General features: G+C 43.9%; 1 protein-coding gene across 1 annotated transcript; it reads right to left on the reverse strand.

The window, feature by feature from the left end:
- Positions 1-372: 372 nt before the first annotated feature.
- Positions 373-19,347, reverse strand: FRZB (frizzled related protein). The gene is made up of 6 exons (XM_062002609.1): positions 18,836-19,347; positions 10,476-10,523; positions 6,613-6,678; positions 4,489-4,693; positions 4,195-4,258; positions 373-1,371 (listed from the first exon to the last, which is right to left on the reverse strand). Exons 1-6 carry the CDS (start codon positions 19,287-19,289, stop codon positions 1,261-1,263), a joined length of 948 nt encoding a protein of 315 aa, XP_061858593.1. The 5' UTR covers positions 19,290-19,347; the 3' UTR covers positions 373-1,260.
- Between the last annotated feature and the right edge of the window lie 2,324 nt (positions 19,348-21,671).

Below are 21,671 nucleotides of genomic sequence, written 5' to 3' on the forward strand. Positions count from 1 at the left end.
AAAAATTCCCAAATATTTCTGTGTTTACTAATTAGCATTGTATATTCAAACTACCTATGGTTTCAACACTGTTTTCTTTATGAAAGGCAGCCTGGTGCACTTAATACTGACAGATGAGAATGCAACAGCCATTTGAGTAAGGAGAGCGAGTTCCTCTTAAGGCTACAGCAATGAGGAATGTTCTTTTATTTACCCCATTTTAACTTCATTTGAGCATGGGAGAATAGGTAAATAGAAGATAATTTCAAATATGTTGGCATCATCTGCAAAGAATTCCATTTGAGCATAAAGGTGATTTTTTTTTTGCTTTTTATATTTTCAACAGTAATATAAAAAACATGATGTTGTTTCAAAAGTCACGTAAGGTCTGTGTTGGCAACTACAATTCTTTTATTGGACGTATTTGAGCATCAAACCCTTGTTTATGTAGGCACAGATGTAAGAATAATACCACAAAATCAAAAGGATAAAGTGCAGACCTGTACTGAGAAGCAGGCCTGGTAAGTCAGTCTAATCCTACAACTCAGCAGGGAAAAGAAAGAAAAAAGGAAAAAACTGCCATTATAAGAGAAGTATATTATAGATTACACCCTGTGGTAACAGAACTATATAACCCTTCCTGCGAGGTCACCTGTGTACAGACACACCATGTTTGTCGCAGGAAGTATTTTAAAGGTAGACTTTGATTTACACAAGTGGTTTATTTATGAGAAAACCTAACAAAGGTGTCCTGATTAAAACAGCTCTCAACATAATTTCTTTCTATATCTCAGAATTAGAGATCAGAAAAAAAAAACTAAGCACTTAAAACAGGTAACAACTTCCTCCAGAAACACTAAGTTTCAGCAAACAATGACTAAGAAAGAGCAAAATGGGAGAAGCCAGTGTGAGTCACAACTTCAAGTGATGGTCTATGTCAGATCTTATTCCTGCTTGTATGGGAATTTTCTTCCTAAGAAGATTCAGGAGACAGATTGGTAAATTCACCATGTCCTTATCTTTCCTCATCTCATAAGGGCAGTTTTCTACAGTTCTTAGTAACAGGGAAAAAAAAAGTATTTCCAGAGCTTGCACATATCTGAAAACAAACAAACACAAAAGGCAGAAAACAAGAGGGAGATAAAAACTAATATAAGCTAAAACATTATTTTGTAGTAAACAATAGAATATAACGTGCAATAGTGCAATTTCTCCTTTGCTGCTCCAATGATGAAGTCTTGGTAGAGAGTCCACTGCATGTCCAGGCATGGCACCCTGCACCTAACTAGGTGTGTGCCGGGAGCTGCTGGTCTTGCCGGGCTTGGGAGCTGAGTCGCCGTGTCTAGGCTCTCCCTTCCCCTTCCCAAGGTGGCGGAGTTTCTGGTCCCAGCGCTGTGTATTAAGAGGCAATGTCATTACAAAAGATATGACAAAAGAAGAAACCAGCCACATGTAAGCAACTGCATATGGTTACAAGCAGCAGCCAAACAATCAGAGCAGTTGCTGCTTCCACCGCATTACCTTGTCTTGGGCTCAAATGTTGGGATGTGAGGTTATTGGTAAAAGCCACTTTAGAGAAACCATTTCCTGGCTTTCTTGTAGCTTCTGCAAATGAAGGAGCTGATAAAAGGCAAAATGGCTTCAGCACAAAATCCTCTCACCTTCTAAATAGGAACATTGCCAGGGCATGCAGGGGTGCAACTAGGAAGGCTAGAGCTCTTCTAGAATTAAATTCAGCCAGGGAAGTTAAGGATAGCAAAGAGGCATTTTTGAAGTACATCAGCAGCAGAAGGATGGTGAGAGGGAATGTGGGCCCGCTGCTAAATGCTGAGGGTGCCCTGGTGACCGAGGATGCAGAGAAGGCCGAAGTACTTAATGCCTTCTTTGCTTCAGTCTTTAAAGCCAAGGCTGGCCCTCGGGCAGTCCATCAAGGACAATAGGATGGCCAGGACAGCAGAGGACTTGCCCTGGGTGGAAGAGGAAGAGGTTAAAGACTTGTTGGACAAGCTTAAGGCACATAAATCAGTGGATCCTGATGGGATGCATCCTAGGGTGCTGAAAGAGCTGGCTGATGTGATTGCTAAGCCTCTCTCCATCATTTTTGAACTATCATGGAGGACAGGTGAGGTGCCTGAGGACTGGAGAAAGGCCAATGTCACTCCAGTCTTCAAAAAGGGCAGAAAGGATGACCCAGGAAACTACAGGCACGTCAGCCTCACCTCCATCCCTGGAAAAGTGATGGAACAACTCATCCTGAATGTTATCACTGAACATATGAAGGAAAAGATGGTTATCAGGGGGAGTCAACATGGATTCTGCAGCGAAGAGACCTGGGAGTCCTGATTGATAATAAGCTAAACACAAGCCAGACATGTGCCCTTGTGGCCAAGAAGGCCAATGGCATCCTGGGATGCATCAAGAAGAGTGTGGCCAGCAGGTCGAGGGAGGTTCTGCTCCCCCTCTATTCTGCCCTGGTGAGGCCTCAGCTGGAGTCCTGTGTCCAGTTCTGGACTGCCCAGCTCAAGAGGGACAGGGAAGTGTGGGAGAGAGTCCAGCACAGGGCCACCAAGATGATCAGGGGTATGGAACATCTTTCATACAAGGAAAGGGAGCTGGGGCTGTTTAGTCTGGAGAAGAGGAGACAGAGGCGATATCTTATTAACATATACAAATATCTAAATGATGGGTTTTAGGAGGTTGGGACATCCCTTTTTTCTGTTGTATCTAGCAATGGGACAAGGGGTAATGGGATGAAGCTGGAACACAAAAAGTTCCACTTAAACATAGAAAAAAACTATTTTACCGTGAGGGTGAGGGAGCCCTGGCACAGGCTGCCCAGAGGGGTTGTGGAGTCTCCTTCCTTGGAGGTCCTGAAGACCCGCCTGCACATGTTCCTATGCGACCTGATTTAGGTGAACTTGCTTCTGCAGGGGGGTTGGATCAGATGATCTCTAAAGGTCCCTTCCAACCCCTACCATTCTATGATTCTATGATTCTAAATAATAATTTTAAATGAAGCTATTGGTGCAGTCCTTGGGGGAAATAGGATGAAAAGACAGTCAAGTGATTTCTATTACTATCTTAAAAAAATACTGTTACCCATTTATTTTTACTTTTACAGATAATAGCAATGACATAGAAAGCCATAACAAATACAGCCAGTACAATTGATGACCCTTCTGGAAAAGGAGATTACAATTAGAAGCTGGTGGTGAAGTGGTGTAGTCCTCAGCAGCCCCAGGACGGGTGCAAGGACAGAGGCAGAGAAAATAAGTGACTGCTGCCTGAGGACTGGAATTGAGCAGAAGACAGCGCAAGGTGGTAATGTAGTATTTGCTTTGTGGCTCTAGATTTTATCAGGTTCTGCCAAAGCAAACAATGACTTGGAATATATCTTTTCACTCATGTAATCTTTGTGGATATGCACAGAACATCTTGCATTTGTAATCAGAACAGTATTTTCCTGCCAGTCACCATTAAAGTTGCTGAAGAAAGCATTGCATGGAAGAGGAAACTAGTTTGCACAGGCACAAACATTAGGTCAAATTAGGCTGAGAAACTGTGTCAAACAAGAACGTTTTGTGTAAAGTGACACTCTTAACTCACTGATACTTTGCAATGCATCAACAAATAAAAAGACAATCCTTCCAGAACTTGGAAGGCATCAGAATACATTTAAATTAGAAAACATCAGAATATATTTTTCTGCATTGCTTGCATTTGAGCTCACAGCTTCCAACTTGCTATGACATGACCTCCTTATCACGTACTGCCCTCTTCTAAGCCAGGAAGGTAGATTTAAAATAGTCACTAATACTGTATTTAGAGAAGGTTAAATCTGAAAAGTATATTTCTGCCTTAGTTTTGAAACCATTTGTAAAGCTCCCTTTTATTTTTTTTAATTACTATCACAACCCCAACTAAGTAGGTGTGTGTCGTACAATGCTCAGTTTGCCTGTGGCGTTAAAACACTCCTGATGTTTGCTTTTTTGAGATGGAGACTTTGATTGCTGCTGCACTGGTGGACTTTGGGGTAATTCAACGTATCCCTTTAGCTAACTCAGCACACATTTCTAAGGAAATAGCAAATTTAATTTTTGATATTGATATATATCAACCGCAGTCAGCGGGCACATTTTCTTCCCTCATTCTGAAAAGATTAGATTGATGTTTCAAGGTCAGCAACATTTTACTCTGGGTGAGGTATTTTCTTACCTTTACTTTTTTACCCAAACGATCCTTCCATTTCTCAGCTATGGAACCTTCCACCAAGAGTAACCTACACAACAGAGACAGGTTACTCTATCAATAGGCATTCACAAGCTCTACAACCCAATACATGCAAGATCTCTGTGCCTGCAGAGAGCCTTGTCCCACCTCAATACCACTAAGAAGATGTACAGAGAGTCAGAGAGAGAAAGCTTTCCTTTCCTGGTAGATCTCAAGTTCAGCTTGCTGAGCAGGGGAAAAAACAACAATATGCTTCGAGGACAATGCAGAAAGAGTTACCTGGAGCGCTCCTCATCTTCATAGCCCATAATGATGTATTCTTCATTGGCACTGAGTGGTGGGCACAGGCAGCCAGAGTTTGTGTGAAGGTTTACGGTTTCCTTTGGGATGTTCACCAGGGAAGATTTTAGGATCTCTTTTACTTCCACTACTGCAGTGACATCGTGACATTTAGTCTTCACCTCCTTCACTTTAGCCCGAATGACTGGGAAAAAGTCACAAAGAATGTAGTTAGCAGCAGCGGATAACACAGGTCACCCCCAAGCTCTTCTTGGTGACCTCTGGGATAAGTCTTTTGCACGGTGCATTATGAAAAGCTTAGCTGAACTCCAACAATGTCCCTGCCCCCATCTCTTCACTTCATTCCTTCAGCTTCCACAAAGAGGGTCTGAGTACCTCGGTGTATCTCATTTTAGTATGGTCATGAGCAGGAGTTATGTACCAGTTGCACTTATGTCCAGTTTAAGTCAGACTTTAACTTTAGCAGTCCCTCTTCTTCACCCTTTCCACTTTTAACATATTTAATTAATTCCTTGTATGCTGTCCTCCTCCCTTGAGCTGTAACTTCTCCCTCTGACTTCTTGCAGTAGACCGACCTTAATTTGTCACTCTCAACCTTTCATGAAACGTGAACTAAAATTTCTCATATCCTTACTTCTGCTGGATGACAGGCCCTTACCTTTTTTTTCTCTCTCCAGTGACCCAGCACCAATCTGCTCTGCTCTTTATGAACTCAAAATGCTCCTGATCTTGACCTGGTGACCCATCTGATTGTTTCCTCCCTCACCCTTTCTTTTTGCCCTAAGTTGCACAGAAGGAAAAGTTGCCTTTCAAAGACAACGCTTTTCACTTCTCTCATGGTGACCGGTGAACTGATACCACATGCAATTGCAAAGCCAATCCAGAGGTCATGCTCTAGAGAATGCCATATCTTTCACAGTTTACAAACAAGAGTCCTTTTCCATTACAAAGAGTAGATTCCTTGGATTCCCAATTCCTTCTAGCCTATGTGAAAAAGGTAATATGGAAGAAAGAAAACCCTGGACTTGCACATCTTTTCAAATGCATTGCCCATACAGTCCATCAGCCAGCACATATTGCAGTCACATTAAATACAGCTGCTGACAACTAATAACTCCAGTGTTCAATATACATAATCTATCCAATGTTTGAAAAGATGGGGAGTAGCATGCTGGGCAATAATCCGCCATGTGCACGTATGCACTAAAGAATAGTTACTCTGCAATTCTTTTCCAAGCAAATCCACCAAAACAACACAAAACTGTCTAATCACCTAAAAACTGATACTTGACTGAATATGATTACAAATTTTAGCTTTTAATAGGATCTGGTTTGAAAAGAAGCTATCTGGCAGTAGTTGTGCAAATGCATAATCTTAATAAATATTACACAATCACTACCATTTAAATGAAGTTCACTGAGTCTAAGGCTATTCACATGATTAATGGGAAAAAGGATGGGCCCAGTTGTTCAGTTCCTGTGGTATGTACTGATTGGTTTCATCAGCCTAATTTGCTTACAACAAACAGTATGATGAAAAATAGCAGCCTGGCTCTGTGATATGCCTGAAGACCAGGATGATCTGGACAAGAGTAGACATAATAACGCTGTGCTTTTACAGGTGTTACTGACAGGTTAACACAGCTGGCAGGATGCTCACTGCTTGCTTTGATATGTGAAAAGGCAAGAACCTAGTATGCCTGTTAGATACCATGGAGAGTTTGTAGGAACGAAAGTCAATAAAAATATCCTTTCCTACAAAAGCAGAGCATAGCAGAGCTGGAAACCAACGAGGCAGTTGAGGCATAGCAGCCTACAACCTTGTTTTTACTGCATAGCTTCCCACAGTAAAGAAGTGTATGAACCCCCAACGCCAGTGCTGACACTGAAATAACACTCAATGTCAACAAAAAAACACTCTTGTACAAACATATTAAGCTAATCCATACTTCTGTTATGGAAATGTTTCAGGCTACATTTTTGTTCTGTAGCAAGTGCCATTGAATTAACCAGTAATTGGGACCACAGGCTTTTTTTTTAACGCAGTTTTCCCCTTACTGTAGCCCTCGAAACGCTGGGAGCTGGCCATGCAGCCGTTCTTACCATAGTTGTAATTGTTGCGCAGATAGGTCTTCTGGGTAGCTTTTATAGGCTTGCATTTGCAGCGCTCTACAAAACCAGAAAGTTGTGTTTAGAAAGAAAATAACATATGTTCAGTGATAATCTCCCCAAAACACCAAGCTCACATTTGACAAAATGTCGCTGAACTGACTCATTTGTTACAGGCAAGTGAAGCATTAAAAACCACAGGGTACTCCTGGTCTGTTCTGTTGGAAGATGTTGTGGAACTGTCCGTGAGACCTCCATGTTTTCTAGGAGAAACTTAAAAACCACAGCCAACTGCAACAACCATTTAAAAACTGCAACCAGCTAATCCCACAACAACAAAGACGGGAGGACTTGGAGTCTGAAGTGACAAAATCTTCCCTTTTAACTGATGGTCTCAACAAAACGAAACCTCAAATGCAACTTTTCAGTGGTGTTTGGCAGAGTTTCAGAGGCTGAAGGGCTTTGCTTGATTACTGCAGGTGCTCGGTTTTACCCGTGATCCTGCTCTAGACTCTTCCATGATTTCTGCGTTAATTTTACAAAGACACAGAAACCCAGCATAGTTAAAATAGAGACATGATTAGCCATTATGGCTTAAGGATAGCCTTCAAAAGACAATACAAATGAGCACTGTCAGAGCAGCATTTGCAGTGGTGCAGCTTCCAGACAGCCAGGAACAATAACAGAGCTAAAACCATTTTCATTAGTGCTAATGCTGAAGCTCCAGACTCAAGCGTTCATTAACATCACTAATATTTCATGGCTGGTTGTTCTAAGGCAAATATTTACTTATTCCAAGCTAACGACTAAGTGAACTTCAGAGAAGTCACTTCAAACAGCAGGTCCCAGTACCACACACATACCATCATCCGTTTTGATATTTGACTAGCATTTAAGTGAAAGTAAACTTACCGTAGTCTAATTCTATACACCATCACTCTAAAATACCAATGCATATAAGGTAGTGATTCAGTTCAATCCAACATGAAGAGTCTGAAGGAGAATTTTTATTCATTATAAAAGATATCTGCGCATTAAAAAAAAAGATGTGGAATTGTTTGGTTATGGACTTCTCAAATCAACATTTACTTTCTAATGAAAGAATTTTTGTAGTTGTGAATTCAAAAAAAAAGCAGAAAAGAGAAGAATATTGCAAAAGAAGAGTATATGTTTTCCCTTGGATTTCAAACACACCTTCAGGAATCTATATATAGTGTCCTACAGACTTCAGCTTTTGTATAAGACTTAAAATAATAAAGGCAGAGAGGGGAAGTGATTTCTGGCTTAACTTCTGCCTGCGGTAGCTCATGCATACCTTAGGCCAAATTACAACCCATTTCATAAGCTGCCTCAAAATGGGTCATGAAAGTGGTGCTCCTGACCCACACTCACGTAGGCATCGCAGTGTTCAAGTCCAGCAAGTTGTACACTTTAATGTCCTGCTCTGCAGTACTTTGCACTGTGGCACAAGTAGAATAAAATAGTTTTAAATTACAAGTGAAGAATACACAGCCTCACATTTCCCTCCCTTTTAAGACAGTATTGGATTATTTTATTAATTTGAGGAATATATCTTATTAGTCTAGTTCTAGAAACAAATAGCAGACCTGCCCATGTTCTCCATGAAGGACACTTCCTCGTCACCTTCCCACTTTTCAAATTTACGTTTCAAACAGATTTACAAAACTCCATGTTATTCCTAATAAACTAACACAGAGTCACTTGTCAAGGTCAGTTATAAAGTCAGTCGTAGAGCTAGGACCAACTCCAATCTTCCCATTCCTGTCACAATGACTTTCAAAGGAAGCACTGCACATATTTGATAGAGAGCACGTATTTGATTGATGCATGGTTCTGGCAAAGTTGAGCTTTCCCCAGGGCACGGGAACACCCACAAAAAGTCGTTATAAAAATGCACTGCATCTCTTGATGCTGAGAGGAAGTTCCATGATAGTCTCCTCTGAAGCTGTCAGTAGAGCTCTAGGAACACGACGTTGTATCTCAAGCACCGCAGGCAGCAGAGGCTCACAGATCCCAGCTAACTTTGACATGAAATTCTATGTTTTTAATATAAATCCAAACAGGATTAACAAAACCTCAAAATCTGTACCTTTGAAAACAGCTCCCTTTAATTGCCAAAAGGTTTTCTCCATGGATGACTACCAAGAAACGTGCCATCTTAAATACATGTGTATGCACAACCTAAAACCTGGCTGTAATACTGATCAGTACAAGCACTCAAACCTGGCGAATGCTTATTTAATCAAGGATAAAAAATCCTCTGGAAACATACCTAAGTGGCTTGAGGAGTATCTGAAGAAGCAGGTAACAATGTAGTTTACTGCCAAGAGAGGTCCAAAAGCTCTCCCACAAAAAGCCCCCAGGCGGACTCAGAGGGAAGGTTTTGCCAGTGGACACCGCCAGGGACAAAAGGTGCCTCAAACAGAGTAACACATGAGTACTGCTCACTCCGATCATTGACAGCAGCACATGCAATACGCTCCACAAACCATAGAGCCAAATCCAGGATTTTTTTAAACACAGCAGTTTTTTACTTGTAAAGAAAGGAGAGGTAGTGATAATAATATTATTCATATATATGCTAATAGTATGTTTAATATTTTTGATACAAGATGACACTGAAGGTATCCAGCTTCACCTTCATAGTCAAAGTGATCCTTGTACACTCTTTGTACAGTCATTGTAGAGTATGACATTCACACTTTTCCAATGCCACATAATTGAAAATTAATTGAAATTGAAAACTAAGACACTGAATACTAAGATTTTCAGTAATGAAAATCTTCAGAGAGTCTTTTAGACATGGTCCCATGGTCATAGCAATTTAAACTGAAGCTTGTTGAGACGCTTACTTCTATCAGGTTTTTCTAACTGTATCTGGCGTCCTAAGTGATGTACACTGCAGTTTAAATACTATTCTGCACCTATGCTGTTACTTTCACATTAGGACCTTCTGATCTCATTTTAAAAGCTGGGCAATATTAATACTTTTTTGCAATTTGATCACAGAGATTAATGCTGAAGTTATCCAATTTTATGTAGATACCCGACTTAGGAGTTTATATTAATAAACCAAGCATCACTGCATGCTATAGCTCAACACCTTCAAAGAAGGAAAGACACCATGTAAATGCTAGTTTTCCAAGTGTTCTCTTCTTGAGAAAGGCCTGAAAGCAAAACTTCTGAAGGAATTGTAATAGAATTCAAAGAAACCTGTAATTGTTGGCTTGCCTGAGCAAGAAATTCACATTTCCATAACCCATTAGCTACCAAGCTGGGCCTGTTACTAGTGGTAACACTCAAGGGGTTTTACTTAGTTCCAGCAAAAATAAAACAAACAAACAAACAAACAAACAAAAGCAAAGGACCTGCTGGAATAAAACCACTCTCAGTAGACCTCAGCCTTCTCAGGTCAATGGGAGTTCTGCCATTATCTACAAAGAGTGAAGTTTGCAAACTAAATTCGGTAAAGTCAGAACGAACCATTGTCTTCACTGGTTTTGCCTAGTGAAAGGACATTTAATGATCCTTCTCACTGTTCAAGTCAAAACTTTTAATGAAATCAGCACATTCCTCTTGATTTGATGGAAACTTTGCCCTCCAAAAGCAGAAGAGATGAGCATTAAAAGGTGGGTTAAAGAGTTAAATGAGTTGTATGCTGAGAAGTCCGCAGGCTCACCAGCTTGAAATCCTGCCTGCCCACAGGATACAAAAGCACAACTGACAGGATTCACAGACAAGACAGGGTATTTAAACATTGCTTAGCATCACTCTTACTTAATCAAACATTAAAAGGATCTGAAAGACTACGGCTGATTTTATCGGAGTGTACTTACCGATGGCGGCGCCTCTGCAGTTGCCGTTATTAGAATCCATAGGGAAATCTGGCACAAATTCATAAAATATGTAAAAAAGTGTTAGTCATTTTTATACTGGATTATTTCAATACACCCACTTTACAATGTTTACTCTTTCTGTAACATTTAGTACAATAAAACTTCATATGCAGGCCAGTCTGTTAAAGTTGACATGATTTCTTATCTGAATCCACCCGAATGCTGAAGCAGTCTAAATATCCCATTTCTACTGGTGCACAGACTGGCAGGTTTAGGACAAGGATGGAAATTTATAGCTTGAATTTAGAGCACTTATAAAAAGCACACATACTATTTGCATTTAATTAGATGATGAAGGAGAAATTACTTTTGGTTTGTTTTTTTGGTTACTGAGGAAATCAAACCAACCAACCACAAATATCACTGAAGCAAATGCCAAAACAAATGTTTCAGACCTTTCCCTTCCCCTCAGTTTAAAAACATACTGAGTAGTTTGAAGGACAGATAAGGAATGGAAAGAAAAAAAGGCACTATGTCCAAAGAACTGCTTTTAGACACATTCATGAGTGAAAGGTGTCCCACATTAGTAAAATGCATCATTTCAAACCTATTGTTTATTAGATCACACAGTATAATGAATTTACATATATACTTGAATAATGAAAAATGAGTATGTTAATTCATATAACATGATACAAATTAAGGAAAAAACTAAATGCAAAAGAAACATGATATGGAGCAAGACATCATGCTTTATTTGACACATGAAATGGAAAACAAATGAGATTTCAAATAAAAAGCCCTTGTTGACTTTGCATCCCCCAAAGTTCAAGTGGCTTTTTTCAAGTCTAGAAGCTGGTATCATACAAACATCACCCTTCTTACATCCTTACATTATCACAGATACAACACCACTGCTTTTACAAGACAAGACAAATGAGTACATCATGTCACAAAAGCTCCTCTCTTGTAGCTGAAGCTGTAAAGATCTGGCTGTAATACCACCCAGCATACTGATGATAATCAGTACAGATGAAGGGTTTAAATGTGTGGGCTAAATTTTAAGGGGGCTGGGGCCATCATTTAACCACAAGTTCTGTAAATATGTTTTTAAAATGCCTGTTTACAAGAGATTTAATATTACTTAGTTAATCTCCTAATTTGTCCATCCTCCTTTAAAAAAACCCAAACAACTCTCCTCTTTACTGCATATTTTTACTTCCTATAGCAACACAAAACTTCCTTTACATAAATAGGGATATGTAGCTAAATGACAGCCAGGGCAAGAGTAAATCTGAAAAACAACTACTTCCCTCAGTAACATAACAATTAACTCTACAAAACTGAGACTTCAGGAGTAATGATTCCTGACAATGTAAAGAGCAAAAGGTATAGAAAATAGCATACAAGGACTGAATACATGTCCTTTTACATCCTATATTGCTAGTAAAAATTGCAGTCATTTTCTTATAAAGAAAGTTTCAGCATCTTCATTTACAGAACAAACCCAACATTTTACCATTTCTTGTTCCTCAGTTCTGGTTAATCTTCAGTTATCATGCACTTCCAAGCCAGCTGTAGGGCTTCTCCATGCTGCCTTGTAACAGGTCAGATAACACACACCAATTACTGCTTATGTGTCTGACTACTCTCAAATTGTAAAAAAGATGGTGTTATCAGGTGGTAATTAGAGATTGTGACTCCTAACAATGTAGGTCTTTCTCTTGCAGATGGTTAACTAAGTGGATGATCACATTTCTTCTCATTCTTCTTTTCCTGGGCCAACTCTCTGCCTTGCTCATTTAGCCAGGCTTCTGACATGGTAACAGCACAGAGAGTGCTCAGGTCTCTAATCTGATAATCCTCCCATCTGCTCCCACTACAGACTCAAGTCTGCAAAGCCTCTCAGCCAACAATCACAGAGGGGTGGCTCTACTTCTCCATGTGCCTAAGCCTGGCCTGAGATGTTTCACCATCTTCTGAGCGTTCAAGACCTCTGCAGATTCACTACCCATCTCCTTTGGTTGCCTTGGCCAACTTCTCAGGTAGCCTCCAGGGCTGGCTGGCTTTGCACATGGCCAAGGCAACTCTTTCTGGTGCTTCATGTAGTCCAGCAAGCTACAATTCCTACTGAAACAGGTACTTTAGTTAGGACAAAGGGATGGTTCATTCACATCTCCAAAGCATGTTCCCTATGCCAACAAAAGTCTTACTAGGGGCAAAAAAAAAAAATCATCGGCAGAGGAGGCAAGGGAAGTATCCTGTAAATGCTTAGCATCTTCATATCCACAGGGGGAACCCTGAAATGCACTCTCCTTTCATAAACCAAGGGTTGATCCAAGCAGTCATGACTTCAGAGTCTTTGAACAAACCAAGCCCAATTCACCCTGCAATTACAACTAAACCAGAGCCCAGTAAGGGGTCTGCAGCCACCCCTGACCCCACTAAGGGCTGCAGAACTCATGTGTATTGGCTGAGGACCTGTCCTTCAAACTCACATTGACGCAAAGGGGACTGGTAAACACTCAGTATGTCCAGTATAAACCTGGTCCTGCAAACAAACAACTCAACTGCTTTCCATCACAGGTTCCCTTCCACTCTGAAGTACGTCACTTATTTTACTTTTACCAAATAACTACACGCCACAACCTCAGCCCATTTCCTAATTCTGCATTCATTCACCAGGCCATTCGTCCCACCCCAAACCAGTGGCTGCCGCTATCTGATGAAGCTTTTGTCTGCACAACAGGAGTCATTCAGTGTGTGCAGAACAGCTATTAACAGAAACAGCTCCCATTTCTGTGTCTGCATGAAGGCTGCAGTGTGCAGCCTCCTGTGCTCTGCAATTGTGGTCAGGGCACGGTGTCTGGCAATGAGCAAAGAAGGAGTAAATAGGTACCAATATGTCACTTTGTGATTCAGTTCCCTGCTTGTGAGGGTTTAGGCCAGGAAAGCATTGACCTTGACTTTATACTTGTCTTTCCCAGTGTGCTCATGTATATTTAGGGATGAGCAGTTTCTACTGATGGAGAAGTAGCGAGGGCTTGTGGAGGTGCCTGGAGATCTCCACCACTGTAACTACATTTCAGGAAAGGCTTCAGCTCTCCCCAGTCCTTCCTTTAGTCAGGTTCATATTGCCTGGTCCATTTTCATCTAGAGGTGAAGCCATGGGAAAAAGGGTCTGCATCAGCCCTGCCACAAGCTATTTGCAAGATCTCAGGTGGGTGTGAGCAACCACAAAATCCCCTCCCCTCTCAACCCCAGCAGAGACCTCTCCCCATCAGGAAAGGCACATTTCTCAGATCTCCAGCAGCAATGCAGACAGGAAAAAAAACCCAAACCCAACAACAACAAAAATCTGACTTCCCATTGTTCCAGTCCTCCTCAGAGGTGACCTCACTGCCAAGTTTTGTTTATGCAAAACAATCTTTATGAAATAAATATCTGACAGTGATGATGAGCAGGATTGCCAAAGAGGGAATAATACCCAGAACTCCAATCCAAAGGCTTCCTGTTAAATTTTAAGAGCAGGGGAAAAAAATTCAAACTGATTTTTCCAATAAGCTATTTTAATTAATCGCTTTTCAGAGGGACACAATACAAAAAAAAAAAACAAACCAAACCCAAGCCACTAACAAGGACAGCAGAATAAAAGCCACTTGCATAGTAACTGTACAAAACAACAATGCCTGCACCACAGATTTGAATGAGAGATTTGGGAAAAGGAAATAACTTGGTAAAACTTAGTTTTGAGGAAACACCATACTTTATATTACAGTATAATTAAAAGAAACACAAAAAAGCAGAGAAAGAGCCAAAAGTAACAAGCTCCTGTTGTCACTGCAATTAAATAATATGTCCCAGCTATTATTGAAGCCAGGGCAGGCACTCTGCCCCAAAGAACAAAACCACAGTGAGCGGTTGCTGCTTGGGTACCTTCTTCAGATGGAGACATCTGTGAGTTCAGACATTAGTTACAGGTAGTTCATACCTTGTGATGATGTTTCCCTTGTCTCCAACATCTCATTAACAACCTAATATGCCTTCAAGTCATTTTTCTATCAAAATGAGATGCGATGAGGCAGAAATCCACTGACAGATCTGTCCTGTGATATGCATGGCACCCATCTGGCCTTATTACCAGTTCTCTCTTCCAAACAGGAATAAACATGTCACTTGAGACATTAACACTCTGCTAGACGATAGCAGCCAAGTACACACGCAGAAGCACTTTTCTGAGTCGGCATCTCAACACTGGCCATGCCTGTGGCCAGGCTGCTCATTTATTACATGTAAAATTAAAGACCGGCCCCACGATGGAAATTTTAGATTCATGACATTTTTTTACTATCTGCATTTCTTACTGCTTCACAGATCAAAAAAGATTTGATAAGACTCTGATGAAGGACGTAGGTAACCTGACAGATGTAAGGAAGAGTCAGCACGTGCACACAGAGACTGAAACACATGCAGCATGTGAACGTGACCTCCTGCATACACAAGACAGCTTGTCTCAGTGTCAGGGAGCAGAACCACTTTCATCATCCAAAGGCACAGGACTGAGATGCAGTATAAAACTCATGGGACTCAGAAGACATTAGCACATACTAATCTCACATCTGGGATGTTAACATATTGCCAACAGGCTTTTCACCTTCCATGGACTGATTTGTTAAGATATCCCACAAGACGCCAAAACATTCAGCATCGCTCCTGCCTCCAAAACACCCACATGGTGCCCAGAGTGCTCCTCTGCTGCCTGAGTGTAAAGCAACCCAGGTATTACTCAAAGATAATGAAAAGTCAAGAAAGATATGCTTCCCGCATGACATTTGTTTGAAGGTGGTCTCTGTAACTTGAGAAACTTCAGACCTCCAAATCAGCAGTGTGGTACAGCAACTCATGTTTTTGAGACTAAGAGTCTGCAGAGCTCTTCCTCTAACTGAGCCCTAAACGAGGCACTTACACCTTTCATATCAGCCTTCTCCATCACAGACATAGCAGTGGCTACTTCACCCCTTCAATGTGTCGGTAGCCCTGAAGAACACCAGGAGAAAGGTACAAATACCTCCCTTGTTCCTGCAAAGAGGAAGCCTCTGTATCTTCTTTGCCACCTGGGCTGCATATGGCAAAAGGATCCAGAAGATATTTGTGGGGGACTCATAACCTGTGCCTCCATAACTGAAAGCAAGCTTCTCACTGAGATTTGCCACAGACTTTACCAACCATAATTTCTCTACGTTTGCAATGGCCACAGTCTACTGTCTACACAGCCTACAACAGCCACAGGCATGGGGTATACAACTGACCGGAAAGGATTTTGTCCTCTTGTACTGCAATATCAGCCAAAGCAAAAAAAGTCAAGTGCACTCCAACTGATCTTCAACTTGGCCTTGTCAAATGAGAGTCAAGGCTGATTTGTTCAATGGTGACATGGAATTCTTGCGAGTGTCTGTACAATCTCTTCCTGGCTGCAGAAGAGCAGATGATTACTGATCCAGCATGATGTTAATCTGCTGCAACCTCTGACAGGCAACTCAGCCTGAAAAAAGCATGTTTTGAGGGTCAGAAGAGCCCTTGCACTCAGCTGAACCATGTACTCAGAAAGATGCACAGTCTCATACTGGAAAAGGAACAGAAATTGGGCTTTCTGAACCATGTCCCTGCTCTGATAAGAACAAACACCCGACCACATTGTCCTTCAGAATGCTGTCTTATGGAAGGAACTAGACAAATGCATTAACCCTCACCAGTAATAATGCAGAGACCTCAAAAGGAAAATAAACGGTAAAATCCTGTTACTTTGCAGTAATTAAAAAAAAAAAAGCCAGATTTTGCTTCTGAAGAATTAAAAAACCCCTTGTCTGCAACAGAAGCCCATGAAACAACGGATTTATACTTACTTACGCCTGCTCTGTTAGATGTAGACAGCACCAGGGGTAGGGTTGCTTAGGAGATAAAGTAAGAGCAGGTATTCTGCACGCTCCCCATTAGGCAGTTGGTTATACGTGTCTTATATTTGGCTGCAATTCTTTATTTGGAGAATTGAATTTGGAAGTGTTCACCTTACCTCTTCCTAGAACAGGAATCCTTCACTCTGCTTTCTAAAGGAGCAGTTTTATTCCCTCAAGAAGGATTCTTTCAGTCTGGTGCATAATGCATCAGTTCAAAATTTTCAGGCCAGAAATGAGAATGTCATCAGGTTCTCATTCACTGAAAGAGAGTTTTCATGGATCCAGCCTTGGAATCCCTCAAAGAAGTTATTGTACTGCTGAGGACCTCAGAAATAGGTAACTCGGGGGCATTTTAGCCAAGCTTCCTCCCTTCAGATTTGAATGCAATTGCTTTCAAATTGCTGCAGACCTGCCAAACCTCACTCAGTTTGGAGCCATTTTTAAGGTGGTTTTGAAAGCACCTCGATACTGTAGAGAAAGGTGCTGGATGTTCCAAACTGCCTTTCCCCAAACCATCCCAGCACATCTGCAGCCTCAGAGAGCAGCAGTGAGAGAACTGCAGGTAAACACAGACGGTTGGGTGAACAGGCCAGGGATGACTGCTACGGAGAGGAAGGATGGAAAGGTGAGAGGGGAGCAATTAGAAGGGTTAAAGAGAAACAGTAGCAACAGCTGGAGGTATCAGGGTCTGGTCATTGAGTTAAGATTTCAAGAGGTTAACTTGATGGGGTCAGAAAAGGAATAGAGTTAGTGGAGTAAGCAGGTTACCTGGGAAGGATTAGCTGCGTAGCAGACTCAGGAAACCAAAGCATGAGACTTTGGTAGCAGAGGAAAACAAAAAGTACAGTGTTTGGCATTGTTGGCAGCAAGATGCATAAAGCATTTGGTAAAGGGACAGCAGCACAGTCAAATATTGTGCTGCGCATACATGAAATAAACCACCCCTTCCATTCACAGGACATTGCTGGGTGAGGGTGGAGAGACGGGGTGTGCTGCCCATCAGCGAGACATCACAACTTGGCGTTGCATCTGTGGGCACTGAGGGAGACAGACAGCAGCTTGACGAGCCCATGGGGCACACAGGTCCCGCTCTGCCTGAGCTCCTGATCCTTTAGCTACTCCCCTGCCCCACCTCCTCTGTCCTGCCGATGTTGAAGGGGAGGTTTGGCAGATGCAACATCACCGCAACTTTGCAGCAAGTAAATGGAGCTTGGTTCCATCATTAGCAAATGCTTTCCTCAAGCGAGAAAAGAATTGTGGTCCATTTGTACAGGTCAGTGCTCACTCACGGTAAGCACCACCGGTTTGCTTTAGTTTCCTATTCAATAACACCTCAAATTTAATATTTCTGTGGTGCTCATCTCATCATGCTGGAGTAGTGCCCTAATAACTTCCAGCCCAAAGGCAGCCATGACAGGAGCACACCCCTAACAGAGCAGGGTCCCTGAGCAACAGCAAGTTTGTGGCACTATGGTGGCCAAAACAGTCATCAGTCTTCGCCCAAATGCCTAGACATGCTCCTGCCTCTCCAGTAGCCCCTGATGACAGCCCACCACCAAGTGCCAGCCGTCCTGTGGGACTGCAGTGAGTACAACCAGTGAAACAGCAGTGAGACAGCTGAGGGGCTGCGGGGCTCAGGGAACACCAGAGCTGTGCTGGAGCTGCTTCAGTGCTGGAAGTAGCCTTCAGCTGGCTCAGGGCCACCGCGAATGAACTGCTGTCGAAGGCTGCGCCTTTGCTGCACCTCTCCTGATTGTAACTTGTGAGCCCTGAGACCTGACAGGGATTTGTACCATAACTGTGCCTTCACCACCTGCTTTCACCTCTTCAGCATGCCAGTGCTAGCATGGAAGGAGACCGTGACTGCTCCTGCCCAGGGCTTCTCTGGGTACCACTCTTTCCTCAAAATCTTGTGGCTGCACCCAGGGGAGCAACTTCCTCGTGTGGGAGGGGAGCAGCCCACTCTGGGGAGGGCGAGAGCTGGGGATGAAGTGTCAGCCTGGGGACAAGCGTGAACACCTCCCTCCCGGGCGGCTCTGCCTTCCGACCGAGCAACTGCTGCCCATCAACTGCCAAAGAACGGTATCGAAACGTATCCCCGTTTACCTGAAACGAGGGCTGCCGCTCCCACACTTTTGAGCGCTCCCCAGCGCGACGGCGGGGCTGTCATTTGTCACACCCCCGCCTTCCCAACAGCGGGACTTTTCCAGCAGCGACGCGGCTGATAAAGACGGAGAAAAGAGAAGAAAAAAGTGGAGGGAAAGAAGAGAGTCTCAGAAAACAGTCCGAAAGAGCGGCGAGAAGGCTGAGCGCGGCCCGGGGCGGGCTCCCGGCCCCGCTCGCCGGCGCCCATTGTCCGGGCGGGCAGGCGGCGCGGAGGGGAGCGGCCCCGGCCCCGGCACTCACCGGCGCCCTCGGCGGTGACGATGGCCTCGGGGGAGATGCAGACGCCGCGGTCGTAGAGCGGCAGCTCGTCGCAGGCCAGGCTCTCGGGCCAGGCATGGCGGTAGCGGATGAGCACGGGCTCGCAACCGGCGCGGGCGCGCTCGCAGACGGACTTGCAGGGCTTGATGGGCTCGTGTTGGAAGTCGATGGTGCAGATGGGCGCGTACATGGCGCAGAGGAAGAAGAGGAGGTCGGGGCTGCAGTTGGTACCCAGCAGCCCCTCGAACTGCTCCATGGCCAGCACGGCGTTGGCCTGCGTGCTGTGGTGCAGGTGGTTCGGCATCTTGGTCATGTTCCAGGGCAGCGGCTTGCACAGCGGGATGCGCACCGGCTCGCAGGCCGCCGACCGCCCGGCCGGCGCCCGCCCCAGCACCAGCAGCCCAGCCAGGGCCAGCACTGCCAGCCCCCGCCACATCCCGCACGCCCGCCCGCCGCCGTGCCCCCGCCGCTCCGCGCCCGAGCGCAGGGGCCGAGAGGACAGACCTCGGCGCGGGGGGCGGCTCCTCCGCCGGCGGCCGCGCTGTGGCGGGAGCCCCGCCCGCCCCCCGGACCCTCCGCCCCCCGCCGACCGGCCCCTCGGGGCGGGCCAGGCCGGGCCGCGCCGCGCCGCCGCCTCTCCCGCCCGGCGGGGTTGGAGGTCTCGCTCTCCACCGGAGTTTGGCCCGAACAAAGGAGAGCTTCGGCGTGGGGGGAGCCCCGCAGCAGCCGCCGCTTCGCCCCGGGGGGAAGGAACGGGTTCTTTTTTCATGTAAGAAAGGAATGAAGTCGTCCCATGTGCATCGGGAAGGAATTAAAGCCACTGCTGGGAGAAAAGACACAAATGCATGAGACAGTCAGATATTATTTGGGAAATGCCTGTTTCTGTGCATGCTGCTGTGCGTGGGACAACGCTGGAGAGGGTGGGGGAAAAAGAGAAGAGGTAGTAGTGACCTTGAAGTGGGGATGAGTGAGCATTTTTAGAGGAGATGCTGTTATAAAGCTGAGCACCTTCACAAAGCAGCACAGCGAACCGCGCTGCTGGGGGCTTGCTTTTCGGAAAGGTTTTTTTTTTTCTCTTAGAAAAAAAGCAAGCAAGCTGTAGCCTGACGTTGAGGTGGCTCACAGGCTGCCCTGCCTTGATCTGAAAAAAAGGTGCCCGATATAAACAAATTGTTAACCGAGCAACTGTTGGCTCACGTTTGGTTTAGTTTTACTGGAGGAGTAGGAGATTTATGTCAGTTTCTGCCGTTAAATCTCTTGAGTAGAACCACACTGAACAGAAGCTGGGGCTCAGGAATCAGGCAGAAAAGGTGGATGGGCTGTGAAGGCAACCATGGCTGCAGTCTCAGAAAGGCAGGGCCCTAAGCCCAGAAAGGCTTTTGTGTATTTTTTTATCACTGCAGATGAAATCTTGATCCCTTTAGCTCTGCTGCAAAAATTCTGTTGGCTGCAGCAAAGTCAAGCAAATGGGGAGTTGTAACAACGCCAGCAGACTGGAGGACCATGTGCATGTTGCAGCATCTCTGCAAAAGTGTTTGGCTTTGTATTTTCCCTTTGCAGCCAGGTGCTAATTTCAAGGACCAAATTTTTCCCTGCACTCAAGGAAAGAAAGTCTGAGTCTCAGAGAGAAGTAGAAGTGTTGATAGTTGTGAGTGCACAGCAGCCGCCAGAGCCTTCCGTCAGGCTGCCCATATGCCAGAGCCTGCATCCAGGCTTACCCAGGAGCCATGAGGATACACAAAGGCGAGGTTGTTTGTCTGCAGGTGGAATTAAAGAAAAATCTAGTTTGACTCAGCCTCAGATCCTCAGATTCATTTATAGTGAAATCTGAGGCTTGAATTTCCTCTAGTAGTGTAAAGTATGTGTTTTAAAAGTATGTGGTGTAATAAAAACAGGTACAAGCTGGAACACAAGAGGTTCCAAAGAAATACAAGGAAGAATTTCTTCACTATGAGGGAACACGGGAACAGGCTGCCCAGATGGGTTTTAGAGTCTCCTTCTCTGGCGACATTCAAAGCCCACCTGGATGAGTTCCTGTGTGACCTACTCCAGGTGGTCTAGCTCTGGCAGGGGGGTTGGACTAGATGATCTTTCAAGGTCCCTTCTGGCCCTTGAAATCCTGTGAAAACCTCACCCAGCTGGTTCAGAACTGAATACACTGGCTTTCTCTGCCAGACTTTAGTTGGTAGTGATGATAGATGTGGGAGTGGTGCAACCCAAGGTATCCGAGTCCAGCAAGATGGGCCAGTGATGTAAAGAAACCAGTGACACAAAAGAACTTTTTCCTTTCAACATCAAGTTTTAGAATCTCGGTATTTTATTTTTAGGAATAACTTTTCAGGCCATCTCCAATCTGTTTTAGAACAGATGATTGCACATAACAGCTTTAGTAACATTTCCTGTGCTTAAAACCACCAACCTTTCTGAATATTCCTATGTGTGCTACACGGTTCTCAAATATTAAATACTAACCTTTTTAAACAGGTGAGGAGGTTGGTAAAGGAGGGAAAAAAAAGCAAAGAGGAGGGCTGTGGTTTCATGCTATAAAAGTACGGCCACAGCACTTTGCCCTGTGTGTGGAGAGGTTATGCTAGAGAGAAAATAAAATGGCTAGAGAAAAACAGGAAAGTAACAACTTGCTCTCTCTCTTCACATGTGGTTGCTGAAACTAAAATATATGTACATATTTCACATGAGGAATAAGGAGTCCCTGTGTTAGCTGAGACAGTGCTGCGGTATCCAGAATTTGCCACTGGAGTCAAAATACTGTGTAAGAGAGGTTAAACCCACCACCTCGATGTTGCAGGGGGAGAACCGA

Source organism: Colius striatus, chromosome 9 (genome assembly GCF_028858725.1).
Source record: "Colius striatus isolate bColStr4 chromosome 9, bColStr4.1.hap1, whole genome shotgun sequence".
In the NCBI taxonomy this organism is placed as follows: Eukaryota; Metazoa; Chordata; class Aves; order Coliiformes; family Coliidae; genus Colius; species Colius striatus.